The 20,954-nt window shown below is 40.8% G+C and overlaps 1 protein-coding gene across 3 annotated transcripts in view; it reads left to right on the top strand.

Moving 5' to 3' along the window:
• MXD4 (MAX dimerization protein 4) overlaps positions 1–20,226 on the top strand; it is a 40,751-nt gene extending 20,525 nt beyond the window's left edge. For 2 of the 3 annotated variants that reach the window (XM_012573557.5, XM_012573558.5), the window contains exons 4-6: positions 10,583–10,697; positions 13,745–13,904; positions 14,861–20,226. In XM_012573557.5, the coding sequence (XP_012429011.3) occupies positions 10,583–10,697; positions 13,745–13,904; positions 14,861–15,009 (424 nt within the window). In that variant the 3' untranslated portion in view covers positions 15,010–20,226. 3 annotated transcript variants of the gene reach the window in all.
• The last annotated feature ends 728 nt before the right edge of the window (positions 20,227–20,954 follow it).

The raw sequence follows: 20,954 nt of genomic DNA, 5'->3' as shown, positions 1-20,954 counted from the left end.
CAAATTTGCTTTGTGGTGCTCCACTGTCAGCGAGGGCCAAAGTTTTAGTGCTGCATGTCCTAACCCCCTGCTGTGTTTCCATGGGCAGCATGTGTGAGTACGTGTGTGCCTCCATGGCACGTCAAGTGGGAATTACAACTGTTGATCCTGTAATGGCATCATCTCGTGGCAGCACTTTCCTTATCTAATTGGGTCTGACACTTTTCTGAGGTAGCAGACAAACTTGAGTCTCCCTGCAGTGTAATCTAAGAAACTTGAGTGCCAGTAAGACAGATGGGTTTGAGAGGTCTAATTTAGGAGGTCTACTAAATTGCAATGTGCGCATTTTAATGTGCAAAACTAATGGGTGGCTGGCTGAACGAAGTATTAAATGAGTTGATTAAAAGCATGGCTGACTAGTTTTTTAGTGGACTATGTTTTCAGTATGTATGATGGCATTTCCATCATTTATATATTTGTCTACAAGACACTGTTGTTCATTTGCCTGGACTAGGTAGGTACTGTGTGATGCTGAGCTCGAGGTACCAGGTGACACCTCCCTCACTATTGCTTGAAAGTGTTTGAGAGGTAAATGTTAAAGACAATCAGTAGATAACAGAGCTAAAATTAGAAGACACCTGAAAAAGAAATTCCTTTTCTATAGCACTAAGAATTGTTCCTATTTGTCTGACATTGACTTTGAAGGTTTAAAATACAGAAAACTGTTCTTTATAGATGAGCACAACCTAAAGGCTGAAATGCTAAAATATAGGTTGGAAGCTCCTTTTTCCCCCCCCCCCCCCTTTGCAGAAGAAAAGAAATCCATACAAGGGTAAAAACATACTGCAGTGGGTTTCAGCTGTTGCATAATGTTTGATTTCTGTTGCCTCAGATTCTTGCAAGGTCAGAGATTTATTGTCTATGGTCAAAGGATGTAGAATCTCATACATGTAAATTTATGATGGATACCATCCAGGAAAGACAAATGATATCCATCTGCCATTACTTTTGCTTGTGATGCTTTCGAGAATCCCTGTATAGCTTGTAAATTCCTGTTGACATTTCACATGAAGTACATCTCAGATTTCTGTGTGTTGCTGTTAGTTATTGCCGAGACCCAAGAACAATGAAGGTCTTTTAAACCTTTCATGGCTGTTCTTCAAATAAGAGCAGCTTAAGACAGTGGCATGGCTGAAGCATGGGGAAAGGTGTGAGGAAAAGCCGGCCTGCAGGGAGGAGTCTAGAAAAAAACAAGGAGAGGAGATGAGAGTGGTCAGATGATGATCCTGCAGCTCTTAGCGCTGCAGAGGCTAAGGCTATGGTTCCCTAGTGGGTGAAACAGATATCAGTCAGAGCTGCTGGTGTTCCATCTGCACTGGAGCCCTTGCTGAGGTGCTCCTGCCTGTGCCTTGCCTTGCCCAAGTGCTGCTCCGAGTGCCTCCTGTGCTGCTGGCTCGGTCTGCAGGCGGGGTAGGGACGTGGGTGAGCGTGCACCGTCGTGTGACACATCCCTGTCACGCCTCGCACGCTTCTGACAGCTCGTGCTCACTTGGCAGGCAGGAGAGCTCGAGTGGGAGAAGGTTGAGGAGCAGTACAGCAACAGGCACTAACTGTGCCACAGGGCTTTTGTTTCTTCTGGTGGCCAAAGTCAGATGTGACTCTGGGACACTCATCAGTCTGTCTGCTTCTGCTGCTGGGTACGTTCCTGAAGGGACAGCACATGGAAGGTCTGGCAAGCCAGCAGCTGCTGAGGCTCTGGCCAGGTCTCTTGTGCTTTGCAGGGTCATTCCAGCCCAAAGCAAACCTTGGGTGCTGCTGTCATTTTCCCATCTTAGCTGATGTCCCTGGCTTATGGCAGCACATGGGTAACCACAGCTCACCTTCTGGTGGGAACCAGAGCATAAAGTGCATCAAAGTCTCCTTGTGGGAATTTTGGGAGATGAAGAAATGTTGATGTAGCCCAATGCTTGTAACTTAGAACAGGCAACTGTCACTGCATTCAGCAAGGAGCTACTGGAGGGATGGGTTATGGCAGGAGAGACAAAGGAGGCAACACGGGCAGCAAGGTCTGCCAGGTATTCCCTCTTTTAGGAGTCAGCAGCTTCCCTCTCACAGACCAGGTACAGCCACCTGTTCCCAGTTTGCATCCCAGCTACCTTTCTGTGCACTGCTGCCAAGAGGCTTAACTGGCCAAAAAACATTTGTGGCACTGCAGATGCTTCCATTAACTTATGTGTACTGAAAGATGTAGGAGTAAGTTCTGGTTCCATGTATATGTTCTAAAATGTGAACAAATGACATCTTTTGGAAGGTGAAAAGGTAAAGGTCAAGCTAGTGGGCTGAAGTGGCACTAAGGGAAAGTAAATGAAATGCTCTGTGACTGCTGTAGTGTGCATTTAGATGTAGTGTAAAAGAACCAAAATATTTTTCAGAGTGATAAAATGTGCAAAACATGGAAATCATGGGCTGTGTTAACAGGCAGAAGAGGTTTTCTTCTATTTCCTTAGCATTAGGAACAGCACCAGACATTGCTGAGCAGTATTCATGTGAAAACTTGCAGATAAGTCCAGAGCAGCACTGACTCTCTGAAAGCTTGTGATGGTAAGAGGCACTTGCAGCAGTTGTTACCCCATGTTTGGACACTTCCAAGGTAGCTGCTTTCAATTCAGCAGAGCAGATGCACACAAGTACTCAGCATACTGGAAATGCATATTGAGGATGAAACTCCCAGTTAATGCCACAGTAAATAAAGCGGGTGGTTGCACTGATTGTAGGGCTGTTGCATGTAATTCACTAACAATCACTGCAATTAGGCACTCACCGCTCTTCCTCCCTGTTAGTTTCCATGTGGGCTTTATTGCAGAGGCCCTGTGAGGTGTTAGACAAAAAATGCCTTGGATGAATCTTCACCAGTGGGCAAATTCAGGTATTTGTTTCTAACATTAAAAAGACCCCCAGCTTCCTTTATTATCCTTTCTTTGGATAATAAAAATCCAGGAGGTTTGCTGTGGGAGCAGGACTGCATTTTCTGGGTTTGACTCCAAGGCACTCAGCTGTAAGCTAGCTTTTCACACATCTCAGAGCAATCTGCACACTGGGTGCCTCGCTATGGTACAGTGCTTTAATACTAAGAGGTTTTCTTTCCTTTTCATTAAAGCATATTTGTTGTGTAGTTGAAATAGATAGTGCAGCTCAAGTGTGAGCTAGAGCATCCTTCAGGAAAAAAAAAAGAAGTATTTGAGGTATCCTTTGTAGAGGAGAAAGTATTAAAAGTGTTTTTGAGTGAAATAAATCTGAAAGAAACAGGATTTTTTATTGCTGTGGAGGGTCGTTATCTTCCATTATGTTTAATATTTTGCTGGAGTTATGCTAAATACTGTCTGAATCATTAATAAATAGGTTTCTTTAGAACCATTTATCTGATTGAATTTCTGTGATTTCGTAAACTGTAAGCTTATAAATAATCTCTTTAAATGTTTTTGTAAACAAATGTATTTTAATTAGTACAGAGTCATCTTTGGTAGCTTACAAAAAGTCTCATAGAGCCGTAAATATGGAATTCCTGACACTTCAATAAAAGTGTTAGCTTAAAGAGAAGAGAGGCAAGTATGCTTGAGTACCAGCTTCTACTAAGCAGAGCTGGTTATATAATTACATGATTACAAACATTGCGTATGTAGCCATGATAACCAAAATAGGCAAAATGATATGAACATACTAAATTTTCAGTACCATTAAAACAATTTGCAGCAAAATTCTGTCACCACTTTAGAGTGTGACTGTGCACAGAATATAAAGAGCTGCAGCCCTTAAAAGATGTTGCCTTGTTGTGTCAAGCTCCAGTAAGAAGGGATTGGAGCTGGTATCAGAAGGCAGGCAGATTTTCTCACCTTCATTTTACCTTGGTGGCAGGTGAACCCTGAAGTCACACTGGGGAAGTTTTTACTGCTACATTTCTGCATTTTTCAAAAACTTAGAAATAATGACGTTTATGAGTAATGATGCTGTCAGTGTTCATCCTGACCCAGTGCATGTCAAAGTATCCTGAGCTTCTCTTTGCTGATTCTGTTTAAAACTTGCGTGTTCCCTGTATGCAGGTATTTGCATTTCATAAATAAATCTGTGAAGAGTCTTCCTGTAAAAACATGACTGCCTTATAATTGCAGTTAGCTCACTTCTGTATTTTATGCTGAATTTCGTATCTGGCAGGGAGATAAAATCACCTTGCTTTAAGGAGGAAACACAACCATTAGTTCACTGCTGGTGTCTCTGACCCAGAGTTGTGGGCTTGGGCCAGACTATTTTGGTTCATAGTGTATCTGGATAACATTTGACTCCAGAATTGAATTTTTAGTGCAGAGATTCTTCTCTGACTTTACCCTATGCACGTTATTAAGCCAGATTACACAGTCCTTATGCAACAATGAAAAATTTAGTAACTGCTCTATATTTAAACCTTTGTGTATTAACTTCATTGCACAGCACCAGGATAAGTTTGAATGTGGAAAAAAAAGTGATACATTAGAGAAGGAATCTGAAATGCTTTGGTAACTCTGTCCAGTTTGTAATAATATGTCTTCTAGATTAATTTCAAATACGTTTCTATTCCTTGAAGTCGGGGTTTAGTTTTATTAAGTTTGTACTGAAATTGCCTTGTGATAAGGTGTGATGCTGTCTGGTTTTAGGACCAAAATGGTTAATGTACAGAAATGACAAATTTTTAATTTTTACATTATTTTAAATTGATTGGTTATTCTCACAGTAGTGAGAATAATGTGGGTTGTAGTGATTGCATTGCTTGAGTTTGATCTGTAGTGTTCTTTTCTTTTCACAAGAGCACCAAACAAATATATATAGCAGTTGATTTGAGGATATATCAACCTCCTGTACACAGAGCTTGTTTAGTGGAGTAAAATAGGGACATCTGGAGCAGAGACACACGTTCAGTCACACAAGTGTTTTTAGCACTAAGGTACAAAAAGCACAGTTAGGGCCTGCTTGTGAGGCCAGCATTGTTTCATTCCTGCTTCAGTGGTGCACTGTGGTGAGAGGTACGATGGGCTGTGCATGTGGAAGCAACAACATCATGTCTGACCTTGCCAACTGCTGGAGCAGCATGAAGGGAAAATCAGGGCATGCAGTGTGGGAATACAGACATTTAGTGGCTTTTTGGCCACTTCCTAACCTTCCAGATCTTTCCTCCATCAGCTGGAGTTCCTATATGTCTTAAGATGCCAGTACGGCCAGGACAGCTCCACTGCCAGACTGGGCAATCTGCTAGTAGCAGGGAGCAGGTGTGGACCAGACAGAACTGTTCTGGGATTCCCACAGGATGACAGACTGCTGATAGAGTTGCTCCTTCCTTTCTACAGCCAGCTCTGGGTCAGCAGAGAGTGGGTACACGTGAGAGTCATTCCTGTGCCCTGTGGGAGCAGTGGAGTGAGACCTGGAGGATGTGCAAGGTGAACATTTGTCATGAATTTGGCTTCTCTGTAGTGAGATTTACGCTCTTGCTCACAGAAACAGATGAGCATGGCCCTTCTGACACTTTCAGCAAGTGACCTCTGGCAGTCAGGAACACGATGCCAGCAGTGGGAACTGTTTGTCTTTGGATGCAGGTTCCAGGAAATGCCCACCCCGTGCTACCTACTATAAACACGTGGAGGGCTGTTGGAAGTTTGTCTGAAGGGAGTGCCCAGTGAGGATGGCAGGATGGACAGGCATATATTTCACAGGAATTCAATACTGTCGCTCTGTATCATGAGTGTCTGTGGCCATTTAATGTCACCAGGGCCTCGCTGAGGCATGCCACCCTGAGGACTGAGCAGCTTATTTGGGATGTGCACCTTGCCTTTGCAGCTGGCTTTGTGCAGCTCAGTGGCCTCTAAATAAAGGCTGTAGATTTATACTTGAATGGTTTAGGAAACACACCTTTGTTGCTGTCAAAAAACTGTGCAACTGGTGCTTGAACAGCTATCTGCTGTCTTACTGGCTGCAGGCCATTTCTCTGTGCTGTGCTGGACCTGACAGAGCCCTGGAGAGTCCCTGTGGAAAGGCTGCAGTGGATCAGGTCACTGCACAAACCTACCCGCAGTCTGTCAATCTGAGTGGCACAGGTTTGAGCCACACAGCTGCGGATGTTTTGCTGGTACATGAATGGGAGCAATCTTGTGAGTCAAATGCTGAAGGGTTGCAGGCAATCTTGGATTTACATGTTCATACACATGGATGTGTGTCTGTGAATGTTTGTGGCTCTGTCTGAGTAAATTTTTAAGAACCTCCAAGGGCTGCCTTTCTGGGCAACCTATTCTGGTTGTTCACCACTGCCCCAGTAAAAAATTTGTTTCCCAGTGTCCATCCTGAACCACTGGATTCACAGCCGTTGCCTTTTGTTGTATTATTTATCCCTACAGAGAAGTATTTTGTTCTCATTGCAACCTCTTGTCAAGTAGTTGTAGGAATTTCTTGGAGTTGTTGCAGTTTCCTTGGAATGAAGATTATCCAGGGTGAACAATGGACTTTCTTGTTTCTTTTTTTTTTTTTTTCCTGCATCTTAGTATTCCATTTCTTGGTGTGTTTCTTGGATTTCCATCTGGGATTTTATATATGCAGCAGGGCTTATTGACTATTATTTAATAGACTCATTTAACACAATTATGAAATTGATTAGGGTCAAAGATGTACCTTTGTATGGCTACCCTTTCTTTGAGAAGTGGCGAACCTGTCTTTTCATAGCCAAACACTTGAGCAAACTGGAGTCTCCAAGGACTAGAGTCAGTGAGTGGTCTTCCTTTGATGGTCTTTGTTGGAAAATTCTTAATACTCCCATTTTGCTGCTTTGTCCCTCCACGTTGTGGGGCTCCAGGGTTCATTCTGCCACGGGCTCCGAAACCCCTGCCTGTACTGCCCATCATGGCTTACGTGGATTCTAAACCAGTTTAAGGCAGTTCCTGCTGGTAGCCTTTGGGTGGGTTGTCAGCAGGTGGCTTTGTCCTTTATGTGAATGTGAGGAAGCCCCAGACAGCTGCTGGACAAGGCCCCTGCCCTGGAATGCTGGCCAGCCTGGGCTTATCAAGCACTAGAAGAGCTGTAAAGCAGAGACTCAGACTCAGACACATCACCCTGATGTGAACTTGCTTATGGAGAAACATAACATCTGAAACCCCTTTATCTTCTGGCACAAAGGACAATGATATATCAGACTGGACACCCATGCACCTCTCCATATGTGGGGCTACACCCAAAACAGAGAGCTGCAGGTTTGATTTGGATTTTGGATGGCATTTTTTAGATCCCTGCCTTCCCAGATGAAATCAGTATCAGTGATGAGTGGGATATTTCTGTGCATCCACCTGAGGTGAGGAAATTGCCCTTTTCTGTCAGCTCTGGTGTCTAGGCCTGATACCACAGTGGGGTTGGGAGCTGGAGCAGAGCATAATTACCCAACTCCAGCCATGTTTCATGCAGAGAGACTGTTACCCCATTGCTCCGAGACCAGGCCGCTGTTCTTTTTCTATTCTTTCTGTTATTTTTTTAGGTGGAATTTAAGGCGTGAACTGCAAAACACAAAGCAGCTCTAGCTGTGATTACCTCTGTGAGTGCCTTTCCCTCCTCCTGTGGTCACAGACAGCCGAGGAAAAGCAAAAGCTGTCAGGTCCCTGCAGAAAAAGAGAGAAATTAGTGCTGGCAGAGTCTGTAAGAGACAACTTATCTGCTGTGAAGTTTGAGTCCCTTGTTCCTGCTGGTGTGATCTGTTAACGTAACATGCCTGAAATGTTTTCTTACATTCTTACAGTCTTTTCTAAGACATGCAAGATGAGAAACGTGGGGATATTTACTCCAGTACTAGAGGAATTGTGATGGGCTGGTGTTCTTTTTGTGCATTTACAATCTATGCCATTGATTATAATACACAAATTAGTCACATAAACATGTCTGCATTTATGTGAAGATCTATGTAAAGCTTCTGCTTTAAAATCTGTGATGGATTCATAGGTGTTGTGTAATTAGATGAAAGAAAAAGTCCTTTTAAGAAAAAAAGGTGACATTAGAGGAGGTCTTGCAGCAAGTGTGGTTAGTACATTTACTGCTATCAGTATCAGCTGGTAGTACTGAAAAAGCATTAAAGCAGTTTTGTTAATATTCAGCTCTTTTAATTCTTTTCACCAGTAATTTAAAAATACTCTTCTTAGATTCAGTCCCATGTTTTTCATGGCACTTCTGTAAAGTCCTGCTCTACTGGGTTGGCAGGTAACATAAAAGAGTTTGTGCTTTAAAAAGGCACATGGCCATGCCCCTGAACCTTGGTGATATTTCTGTGAACTCCCCAGTTGATGGCAAGGAAGTGCACTAAAGCCTTACTTTCTTCTCCCTGTGGTAAGCAGACTTTCCTCAAATAGCAAGAGGCAGATAAGTTTAGTGTGTAGTTTGGTTTTATTAATGTTTTCCAGAATTTATACTAAGTAAATCTCAGATCAACAGTTCTGCATATTCCTTGTCAGACTTCTAATTGCTCCAAGTATTTTGCTTATTCCATTTCTAGGTGTTTACCTCTCTATTTACTATCTGGTACCATTCTTCTTCTTTTCCTTCCCTTCATCTTCAGTCCCCACTTTCTTGTCATCAGTCTAAGTTCAGTTGCATCCAGGTTGGGCTGAGTGACGCAGACTCGTGTGTGTATGTTCAGAGGCCATTTAGAAAACAAAATGATTATTTGAATTTACTTCTTGACAAGTTTTTGTATTTAAAATACAAGTTGTTGTATTTAAAATGCAACTACCCCAGGTAGTTGTTAGAGATTACAGGGACAGAAATAAAAATTTGCCTTATTAAGTTTTTCTGTATAAATACCAGGATTTCCTAATTTGGGTATTTCACTATTTTAAAGATTGATATTCCAGTTTAAGGTAACAGCCTCAGGGGATCCGATGGGCAATTTTTGTGAATACTTCAGCCAATCTTTGTTGGTGTTGTTTAAATAAAAACATTTAGATGCTTAAGTTTGGAGCCTTGTATTTAAAAAAAACGCCACACCTAAACAAAAAGTCTGTCATCAGTTTTCTCTTGTGAATCATATTTTTACTAAAAGTCCTTTTTCCCTAAGTGGCTTGAAGAAAAAATTTTAAATTTTATGGAAATGCTCTGTGGTTTCTTAGTTAGTACACTGCTGCTCTATAGGCAGATAGAACTAAATGTGTATGTAGTCATTACTGTTCTGTATTAGTTCTGTTTTGCTTTGGGTTTTTTCACTATTAATTCTCAGGTTGTTTTCACATTGCACTAATCATTCCAATTACAAACATTTAATTTGTCATTTGCTGCATATTAAATTCCCTTCAGCTGCATTTCAAACACTGATGCTAGCCTGTGGTTCTGAACTCATTGTTCAAAAGAAGGTTCATTCTCGACCAGAAGTGTTGAATTCCCTACAGAGTTTGTTTCCTTCATGCAGCATCGAGCAAATTTGAAAAAGATGATTATTCACCTCACACTTGGGATCTGCTTCAGTTCCTCTTATGGCTGTGAGGGAGATGTCAGCCAGGTCATGGCTTTGCTCAGCCTGTAACAGGCTGGCAGAAAGGAGGATGGTAGTTATTCATGGAAGCACTTCCACATCCATTTCTATCTCATTGCAGAACCGTGTGGATTCCTGTTCCAGGGCTGTGAATTAAAACCAGGAGATGTTTTCTTTAGGATGTAACTGCAGAAACACACTCCCATGCAGTTCTTTGGTTGGCCACTGCCTTGTTTTGGATAGGTCAAGCAACTCTTTCATGGACTGTTGTATTGCCAGCTGCTTTCTAGTTTGGAAAACATTTGTAGAAATAGTATTTTGTTCATCCTTTTTTTACTGATAGATACGGCAGCAGTACAGGAGAGATTGTTGAGAGCAGCAGTAGTAATACTTGAAAGGGTGTAGGAGAGAAAGCAGGACCTTGTTGTTGAGGAATATGGCTGGAAGTGTTTCTTCCTGTGTGTTTATAATAAACACAGTGCAGTGTGAGGAAGAATGCCTCCTCCTGGGGGGACTGTGGGTCAGTAGAAGGGAGGAGAAGGGGCATCAGGACCTCCTTGTTAAAATACATCGATAAACCATGGCTGGAAACAGCTCTGAGCTGTGAAGAGCTGCATGGATGCCCTTGGCTTGCATAGCTGGAGTGTGTCCTATTGCAGCAGGCAGGGATAGGAATGGGGAGAAGGGGATCAGGGTCTGCAGCTGCCCACAGCTCTGTCTGTGCCTGCAGAAATCACTGCATTGGGGAAAATCCCAGTTTTTTTTCCTTGCCCAGGCACAGGTTGATTGTGCAGCCTTGCCTGGATGTCTCAGATCTCTGAGCACACTCCCCTTTGGTTAAGATGAGACTGACCAGGCTGAGCAAAATGCTCTGAAATACAGGTATGAGCCTCCTGTCTGAGTGTGCCAAGCAGCATTACTGCATTTCAAGTGACCTTTCAGTCTGAAACTTTGCCAAAGGGAGGGGAAAGGAAGCCACGGTTGACTCGAGTTCTGCACAGAGATCCTGCAAACAGATGGTGTTTGCATATAGGAGACTCTGCTCGGGTGCAGCTCCACTACAACGCTCTTCGTTTTTAATGATTGCAGGCGGGCTAAACTCCGGCTATATTTGGAACAGCTAAAACAGCTTGTGCCTCTCGGGCCGGACAGCACCAGACACACCACTCTAAGTCTGTTGAAAAGAGCTAAGATGCATATCAAGGTAAAAACATTCATCCATGTTTTTATTTCTTTTAAGGGAGAATCTTCCAGAATGTGTATCCATAGAGAGGAAACAAATTTTCACACAAAATCCATATCCATATGTCCAATCTTCTGGATTTATTGGCCTTTATTACTTGCAGGGATTTTAGTCACAGTGTCAAAGTTTAGTGTTTTGCAATTTAGCATCTCAGATATATAAAACAGTGGTTTTGTTACTAGTTGCTAACTAGTGTATTTAGTGATTTACACTATAATTTAAAAAATAATCTATCAAAGCTGTTCTTTGATTAATATATTTATTTTTTAAGAACTGAGCAAAGTAGCATTGTACTGCATTTACTAAAATGCAAAAAGCCAGGTCCATTAATGATGAAAAAAACCCCAATAGAATAAAAAATATCATATCTATTAGTGAACCCTACCCCATCGACATTTTGTTGACCAGATTCTCATTTGAATGAAACAAAAAATTAAATGTAATCTCCTTTTAGTTGCTGCTCCCCTTGCTACAAGTTTAAACAAAAAAAAAAAAAAAACAGCCTCAAATCTGATCTATGATCCAGCAGCAGTGCAGGTTCTACAATTGCACAGGGAATTTAAAGGAAATTATTCCTCAGGCCTTCTCTCTCCAAAGACACCTTCACTCCCATTTTCACTGTCATTATTTTCAGGGAACAGGGCTATATGCAGAAATAAGACAAAGAGGTATTCAAATGTAAAAATTAAAGAACAGGTTTCTGCTGCTGTGACCAGGACTGTAATTACTCATCTGGCATTTTTTCAGTGTTACAGAGAAACAGGTCAAGAAGAGTGTCAGGCAAAATTGAACACTGCCAGTAATCTTGGAATATTTTGGAGAACAGCCTGCTGATGCACAGCTTTAAGATTCACTGCTTTTAAAGAAGTGGGTGTGATTCATATGAAGAAATAAAGATTAATTTAAGCAAAACCATTCTTGTGAACAAGTTTACGAAGCTACTTTTTCAGCACTTCTAAGCACATTTGCTCCAGCTGGGCAACCCCTGTTTTTACCATTTGAGATTTTGGCCTCTTGTTTATGATTCAGGCTAACATGCATGAAAGGCACTGCATGTGGTTTTTGTCTTGGGCTGCCCCCCTATGATGGGCTTATGCATACAAATTGAAAAAGTGTTTTTACAAGTGGCGAGTGTGCGAGATTAGCCCTGTAGTTACCATTTCAGCTGCCGATAAAAAAAGCTGGGAACAGATTCTTTCCAGATCTGTCTTGCACAGCACCAAGTACTCATCTTCTGAAAACCAAGACTGAATTTTAACTTTCTTTTTTAGGATTTTAACTGAACCTGCCCTAACTGGGTTAGCATTTAATTGCTCCCCTTTGTCAGGTCAGCTCCCTCCCCTGCCCTGCCAGAGCTTGCCCGTGCCCAGCTGGCATTTTGAACACAATCATTAGTTCTCAACTTTTCACACACTCACGCCCCCCATATATCGAGATCTGCACTGAAAGACTGGACGGTTTTGAGTCTCCTGGATATGAATCACTAAGTTCTTTTCTAAAATAGTTGTTAGAGTTCGGGATTGCAGCCAGGAAAATACAGGAAAAGGAAGTCTGATCAATTGGGCACATTTGGTTTGTTGTGTACATGGATGTACCAACCCCTTTCCCTATTATAACATTGTGTATCCACCTATGATGATTATCTACAGAGCGTATTGCCTGGGAGGAGGCTTAAAATGTGGCGGAAGAAGGTAGATTTCATTGAGCCAGGAAACTGCCCCATTCACAGCTGTCAATTATTTTTTCAAATGCTTTTATTTCAGGCTTGCATGGGAACAGCAAAATCTCTGAAAGGGTTTTGCTTGTGTTTTGCTGTGCACTGTCCCAGCCTGCTCTCCTCAGAAAACCAAGTCTAGCTTCATTCAGGCAGCAGGGAGGAAACTCCAGCAGCTGTATTCACTCCCTGCACATCTCCTAAATCTCGGTGATCATGTAAACACAGCTCACAGAGAAAGCTGCTCACTCTTACGAGTGCTTTTACTCCTACAACCTGTAATTTACTGCATCAGATAGATAATTTTTTTTTAATAATAAAAGGTGTTTTGATTTGTGTATCCTTCATGTTTTTAATTCCATCATATTCTTACAAAATTTTCCCTAATTATGCAGTCACTTTTTTTTTAAATGGCTAGCAGCGATTTGGAGAAGGGCTCAGTTCAAATACAAGAAGGTACTTTATTCCTGTTACTGCATTTGGACCAACAGTGCAGCACATTTCACTGAGTGTAAAGTATTCTTTTTATTTGCAAAATTAATACCTGCTTTTATTCTGTCAGAGGAGAGATTTTAGGTTGATATGTGAAGGATCCTTTCACAGGCTGTTTGCTGAGAAATTCTGAATTAATACCACCGACTTTGTAGGTGATATCACAGAATTACCATACTTGTTCTGCAGAAGTTCAAGGACAAAAAAAGCAAGAATAAAGAGAGTTGTTAGTAAATTCCTCCTTCTATATATAATTAATGCTGCTTATTGGGAATGAAGCTTTTTAAATGCTAAAATTTTCCATGGCCTGCGGTAGGAGTGAGAACATTCAGAGGCTCACGATGGTTCCTTTATGGTGATAGGTGTGGTAAGAGACTCATCTAAAGATGCATTATGTTCTCACTGAAACCTGAGCTGTGCTCAAGTTATCAAAGATGATGCTGGTTTCACCTGATAAAATGATTTAAATATTCTCCACAACCAAGGTAACAATAATTTGATCTTAGCCAAGGAACGTCTGCTAGTGGCAAGAGAGTCTCTGAGGGATTTTTTTTTTCAATTATTTTTTTTTTCCCCTGTAACCACATATCTTACTGTGAAACAAATTCAGCCTGCTAAAATTGTACTGACCTCTACAGAATGCTAACTAAAAAATAGAAATTTTAAATTTAATTCTATCTTGATATTAATTAATTAAAATACTTAAATTATTTTCAAATTACTGTTTATGAGAAGACCTTAAGTTATTTATGCTTTGACACGGGTACAAACTTTCAGCTTACTGTGTTTCTCTCCTTTTAAGAAATTGGAAGAACAGGACCGAAAAGCTCTAAATATTAAAGAACAATTACAGCGGGAGCACCGCTACCTCAAGCGCAGATTGGAGCAGCTCTCCGTGCAGGGCATGGAGCGAATCCGCACTGACAGCATGGGATCAACAATATCCACTGACTCGGAACAAGGTAACTGAGCCACGGCTTCCAAAGGCACCTGCACGAGCAGGAAGAAAAAAGGAAGTAGGGAAACAAGGAAATGTTATTTAGAACTAAAATCAAGCTTTCAACAAAACCCAAACAAAATTATAGCATAATGAGATTTGAAGAGTAAAAAATTAAGGCATCTTTTTCACATTCTTTGAAAAATGGTCTTTTTCCTAATCACTTTTGAGGCTCTTAATATTGTTTGTGTTTTTAAAGCTTTTTATCCTGCATGTGTTTTTTGCCAGTTTTTTTAACAATTGCCATTTAATGTTTTGAATTTTTAGTGTAATTATTGGTAAGGCTGGTGTAATATTTTCTTGTGGAAAAAAGATATCTTATTTAGCTTAATAATTTGTGGGAATAAATTATTTCCACATAATTTATTGTGAAATTTTAAAACATTTTCTGTGCAACAATCACCAAGGGTTCTCTGCATTTGCTTCTCATTTAAGACAGCTTGTCAGGCTGGCTGTTGCCATTTTTTATTTTCCCATTTGGAAGTTTTTCTGGGCGGAAGAGTTGCCCAGGCTGGCTGTTTCAGAGCCCAGGGGGGTTGAGTGGTCTTGGGGCAGTTACCTGGGGACAGGTGGTCACACCATGGGCTGCCAACACCTGCATGGTTGGAATTACCATGGACAGTGCTGCAGTATGACCGCCTCTGAGGGCCAGCTCTTTTCTAAATCAGTGTCTGTGTGCAGGTTGGAACAGTTCAGGGAAAGCATCTGGTATTGATGTCATGCAGTATATTTATGTGGCTGAGGACAGAAGGGATTTTAATTCTCAGGTGGGCAAGATGATCCTTTCCTCAGGAATTACTGTGCCAGTTCTTAATTTTTTTTAATTATTGCAACTGAGGTGTGATTCAGGTGTTGATTGACACTGGCCCATGACTAGTTGCTACAATTTTCTGAAAATGTGCCTTCTTATGTTTCCTTTAGAAGTAGACATTGAAGGAATGGAGTTTACTCCAGGTGAAATGGACAGTATTGGAAGTGCCAGTGATGCTGAAGACCACTACAGTTTGCAGAGCGGTTCGAGTGACGGAGGTTACACACATTCCCGCAGACTGAATGCCAGGCTCTCATAGTGCCTGAGTTACCTGCCCAACTCAGGACCATCTGACTGAAGCACTTATATATGAATATTCCAGAGGTGTCAACTGCCACTCTTCCGGGAAACCCCAACCACAACACTCTGACATGGAGGTTTCTTACCCACGGTTCCCTGCACTGTAACCACAATATTAGATATTGTAAATCATGGGTTTGCTGCAGAGAACTGTGGTTAGGTACAGTTGTGACTTAAAGCTAGCTTGATGTAGCCATCCTGCAAATTAAAGGAAATCGATTATGTCGTTCCATTCAAGAAGTATTAAATTCAAACTGTTGGAAGCATGGCGTAAGGGAGTTTGACAGTTTATTTTTGATTTTGCAGAAACCATTTTCAAACATGGAAGAATAAATTAAATCTACAATGTGTTAGTGATTCAGAGATACAAAAACCTAAAACTACTTTTTGTGGTATTTTTTCATGATAAAAACCCCCCAAACCCAAAACATTTGGAATGCTGGATAGTGGGCTCCATAGAATAAATTCTTTCAGCAGTTGTTGTTTGGGTGAAGCAGCCAGATAAATCTTCAAATCTCAAATGATCTTTAGAAAAGGTCATATTTACAAGTCACTACTGTACTTCAAAACGGGGGAAAAGCCAGCTCTAATAATGACTTCATGTGGGATGATCTCAACTTTCTTTTGCTTTTTGTATTCAATATCCAACCAGCAGCAAATCATTCTATCCATGTTAACGGGAGCAGTAGAAAGCAACATGGCAGTTTTAACCTGTTACTGTGGAATGGATGACATTTGAAGCATTTCAGTGGTTTTATGGGTTGTTGTTTTAATTTCTTTCTCTGAAGAATACAAAACTCAAGTGATCCAGTTTGTGATAGTTAATCCTTCCTTGCAAGGAAATCTCTGTTGCTTGCATTTTTTTTTCTTTTCTTCTATTTACACATGTCAATACATTTTTATGGAAGGCATGGCTTAAAATTACAGTATTCAGCTAGAAGATAATTAATTTTTTTTCTTTTGCACACTATAATTGCATTTTCTATTTTTAAAAAAGTGCAAAAAATTTAAAGTGTATGCTGTAAAACAGCAAAGTTTATTTAGTACTCATCAAGCTGTTCAGAACATATTTACCCAAATTGTAGCAATACTATGAAGATGTATTTTAATACAACTTCTGCTTAGTGAAGTCATTAGAGCTTGGCTTGCCGGGTAAGAAAAAAATGGACCAGTCTTTGCATTATCTGTTTAAAGAAGGTCTTTTAAAAAAATTAAAAAAAAAAAGAAGAAAAAAAAAGAAGAAAAAAAAAGAAAAAATTAAAAAAAAAAAGAAAAAAGCTATAAACACTTTTAGGGAAGTGATTTTAGCAAGTGTAGTCTATATTTCCTGTAAGAGATTTTGTATTATATTTTCCTAAATGTTCTCATTTACTTGTATAAGGAGGGGAATGGTACAGACCCAGACCAGAGTCTCAGGGACTCTTCACCTTTGTCATATTGTGCCTTGGTGACCATTTATGTATGCCTCTCCTTCTCATTGTTTAAAGGACAACTAAGCTTTGTTTCAAGACCCTCTGTTCAAATGGTCAGTTGTCCACCTTCTTACGGATGAAGCAGAGAGGTGTATTTATATCTTCACCCTCTCACAACTGATTCAGTGTGGCTTTAAGTAAAATCATGAAATTAGGTTTTGGTGCGAGGGTTAATTGTCTTTGTATGAGCCCTCCCTTGGATTCTTCAGCACCCAAATCTATTTTTTGTTAGCTTATAAAGTCAGGGTCTCTGTGAGACCAGCGCTCAGTGGCTTGGGAAACACAAACGTACTGTGTAAGGCTATGGGATGTCCAAGTGTGGTGCCATTTTTAGCATTCAGATACAAGACCTCATGACAGACTGACCATAATGATCAAAAGCAAAGGTTCAGTTGTTCTTTCAACATCTGACATACGTGTCCTCCCTTTGCCTCTTACAACACGGAGTAGAAATACGAATACATTTTGTGGCAGCTTACAGATCCTTGTTTGCACTCTCGCTTACTGCTTGGAACTTGCCAACAAGGAAACGTATACATTTAATTTTCATAACCTAATGGATGGCCACCCCTACTTTGGCTCTGGGGAGGGGCCTAAGGTTATCAACTCTGGCAGCTGAATAAGAAAACAATTAACCTTTTCTGTGATGCAGGTTTTGGTATTACATTCTATACACCTTGCATATTACTAAAATCCTCATTGTTGGGGAAAGCACACAGCAATATACTCATTGTGTGTAGCTGACAAGCAGCAGAAATTACTAGCTCCTTTGGTGCATATGTAACTAATTTCCAAATCATGGAAAAAAAAAAATAAGAGTTTACTTTAACACACGACTGTTAACAGGAAAAAAAAAAAAGAGGCTAGTATATTGTTGCTGTTCATTTATTATATAATGAACACATTCATGGATTGTAAAGTGTTTCCTTTCATGACAAGCAGCTCTTGCACAGAACCTCCTAATGAAAAGAGATTTGAAACTTACAGAAGGAAAAACGAGACTTTAAATTGAACATTATTGTACCTTAGGTCAACCTGAAATTTTCCTTTTAAAGATGAATGTGCTAACTTAATGAGTTCTTCCACGCTGGGTATCCATGGCTTTGTAGATCTTATATTTTCAATAAAAATTACTCGAATAATCTTGAGTGGAAATAAAAGGGGTTTATTTGTTTTTACTTTTTCAGTTGTTACAGCTGGGAGCTATTAACGCTGGTAAAGAAAAATGACACCATACTGCCTGTGTCATTCTCCCTCGAGCACAGCCCAATTTAAGGTGGAATTTTCAGGCACAGCCCCCGGACAGCAGCAGCCCCGTTCGAGGCAGTGCACAGCAGTTGTAGGGTCAGGTCTGGGGCTGGCCTGTCCCCCCAGCAGAGCTGCAGTCAGTGGGGACAGTCGGGGCTCTGACCTTTCAGGTTCTGCTGCTGAGCAGCCAGTGCAGCACTGCCTGTGGCCACAGCACCTTGGGATGCAGACAGTGTTATTTTTATGATCTTTTCTCAGCTGGACACTCGTGTGTGTGCCCCGTGCGTGTGCACAAGTGTACCTGTGCCCACAGTGGGACTGCAGAAAGCAAACTGCTGCGAGATGAAGTCCTGCCACCGCCTTGGCAGCTCTGCTGTGTTGTCATGGCCGCGCTTTTAGCAGGCGAAGGGGTGCTGCTGCTCAGCTCATCCATTTCCTCTGCAGTTACCACATCGGAAAAGGAGCAGGGACAAGATTACAGGGCTGCTAGGTCTATTTCTCTGTGGAAGGGGCTCTGGAGAGATGAAGTCATGGCAGAGTTCTTTTTCTGAAGACACAGAGGTTTGGCCGGTTTCCTGGGGGAGAAGAAAGGAAGGGCTTTCCCTTGCAGCAGGCAGGTGTCAGAGGATACACGCCTCTGCATTGCTCCTGGATTAGTGCTTCTCCAGCTCCGTGCCTGCACTCTGGCATCACCCGAGGGAGGCACAAAGAACCAGCCTAAAATTGTTAGTTCTTTCTGCATATTCTCCACTGCAATTTAGAGGATGAATCCTCCTTCACATCCATCCTCTCTCTGCCCAGCTTGTACCCTGCCAGGCCCATTGCAGCTGATTTATTTATCTTCTGAAAAGAGCAGGTTTGGCACTAGAAGCTCTGTAACACATTACTAACCAGAGACTGGGTCCTGTAATGTCTCTTGCAAAGAACAAATTCTGTCCAGAGTGAGTTTTAGCAGGTTAAAACAGAAATAAAGAAGCATCCAAAAAATCCATGAGGACAGTTTTCCACGTGGTATTTATAGAGTTTCAATCCAATCTTATTAGTGTAAGATTTGGAGTTGAAAAAACCTACTTAAAGTCTCACACACCTAACTTGTTCTAACTTAGAGAATTAAGACTGACTTCAATGGTGTTACAGTTTTGACATGGATGAGTATGGATTCAACTATACCACATGCATATAATTATAGAAGTAGAAAAAAAGTTACTTGATCTACAAATAAATTACAGTGATAAATAACAATATTCTGAGCATCTGACTGTACACTTTGCATAACCCATTTCAGTGGATGAACTTAAAATGCCAAAAGAGGAGAACTGGGCAACAGAAAGAAGTGAAGTTACGAGTGTGAGCTCTGCCTGCAGACCTGCTCTGGGCCAGTACTTCTGCTTTTCCTGGAGGTACTTACAGCAGTCTCTGCTCCTGGACAAGTGATTATTTCACCATTTTAGTAACTTTTTGGCAGACTGGTAATTAGTGGTGAAATTTTTCATCCTTGCAGATCAGCCATGTGGAAAGAAACACATTTTTTGAAAGAACTACATCATCACAGCTTTTAATTAAGTAGTACTACTTTTATACATTTCATTTTATGATGCTGCTGATAAAGGAATGTCTTCAAAACAAATTACTCTTTCATAAATCTGTTAAATTTGTTTTTAAATGGTAGAGGTCATTGGTTGCGTGTGGTATGAGCCAGTAACAGTGTTGATACTTAATCCATTAATATACACTTTCCAAAATTGATGGAAGAATAATTGAGACCCTTTAAGGAAGAGCTGTACTCCCTACAATTACTAATGGGGCAAACACATCAGAAATTAATTTTCCCAGCAATGAAATGAGCCAATTTGCTTAAGTGAGTGTCTAAATGCACTGTTAATTGGCAGCTGTAAAGAAAATATCCAAGCGTGTTCCATAGCCACCCAGAATTAAAATGCAGGGGATATCTGAAACAGAAAAGACCATTTGGTCACCTTGGCTGTTCTCTCTGCCTGAAGTATTGTAAATAAGCCCAGGAAAGGATTCCTGGAGGCATGTCCAGCCAGAGGCTTCTCTGTTGGCAAAGCAGAGTGAAGGTGCCCCAGGTTCAGAATTCCTTTCTTTCATTTTGCACGAGAGGCATAAACTGTGGTTACACAGGATTTATGGCATTGGAAGGGTCTGTGCAGGATGGATGTTTAAGATGAAATCTTGGTGCAGGTGAAGCACTGACTGAGAGCCTTCTGCTGCTTACTGGTAAAATTGTTACCTAAAGGTGTTAAAGTGGGTTCTGTGCCAGAGCCTCTGGGTCCCAGAGCCAAAGGAATGGTTCATAGTCTGTGAGATGCATTTTACTGTATTATACAGATTCATTTGTACACACGTACATGGCGCTTGCTACGTTCTGTAGCACACGGAGTATTGTGTTGTATCATTATCTCGTCATAATATAAATACAAATTTTTATACCTTTTTGTTGTGTTACTCAGGTTTTTTTTTAAACTTTCATCACTTGTTTTTTGTGCATAGTGTTTCTTCTCTTCACAGTTCTTTGCATATTGCAAATCTTTACATGTCAGCTTATTTCATGTCAGCTATTTCATAAGGAGCTCCCTGGGTTTTGGCAATTCAAGTTAATAGCATGGTATGAAGATTGGGGTGCCACTTAGAGTTCTTCTACACACAATGGCCCGTTGAAACCCCAACAGTCATTAATTTTATTTGTCTCTAACCATGGGTGCTGTATAAATTTCCACTTTACATTTCTGAAGACTAACTAACCTGTTTGCAAAGTGCAAACTGAAACGCATTAGTGTCTGTTCTAAGTAATTATACTTGAAATAATTTCAGCTTGGTATAAGACAGGGAAAAAAGCATTAAAAGGCAGCCTACAAGATCTGCATGTTTATTTTGTCAAATGTGAAAGTCACATCACAAGTGATGTGCAGCCAGACAAAAACAAGCATTTTAGCTGATGAGAGATGAGAGGAAGGACGGAGCTGAAATCCTTTTGTAAATTACATTGTTTTCTCTCAGCTGCATCGTGTGACATCCCCTGGTTTGTTTCAGTTTGTCACGCATGTTGGTCCTAAATACAGTAATACCTTAAAAATACAGAAAAAGTAGTTTTATGTTGAAATCATGGCCAGTAGCTAGTTGATGCATTTATATTTGATTTGAATAAGCTGAGCTTCTGAATCAG

This window comes from Taeniopygia guttata, chromosome 4, assembly GCF_048771995.1.
Source record: "Taeniopygia guttata chromosome 4, bTaeGut7.mat, whole genome shotgun sequence".
Taxonomy (NCBI): domain Eukaryota; kingdom Metazoa; phylum Chordata; class Aves; order Passeriformes; family Estrildidae; genus Taeniopygia; species Taeniopygia guttata.
The sequence above is the reverse complement of the archived record's forward strand: the minus strand, read 5'-3'. Positions and strand labels throughout refer to the sequence as shown.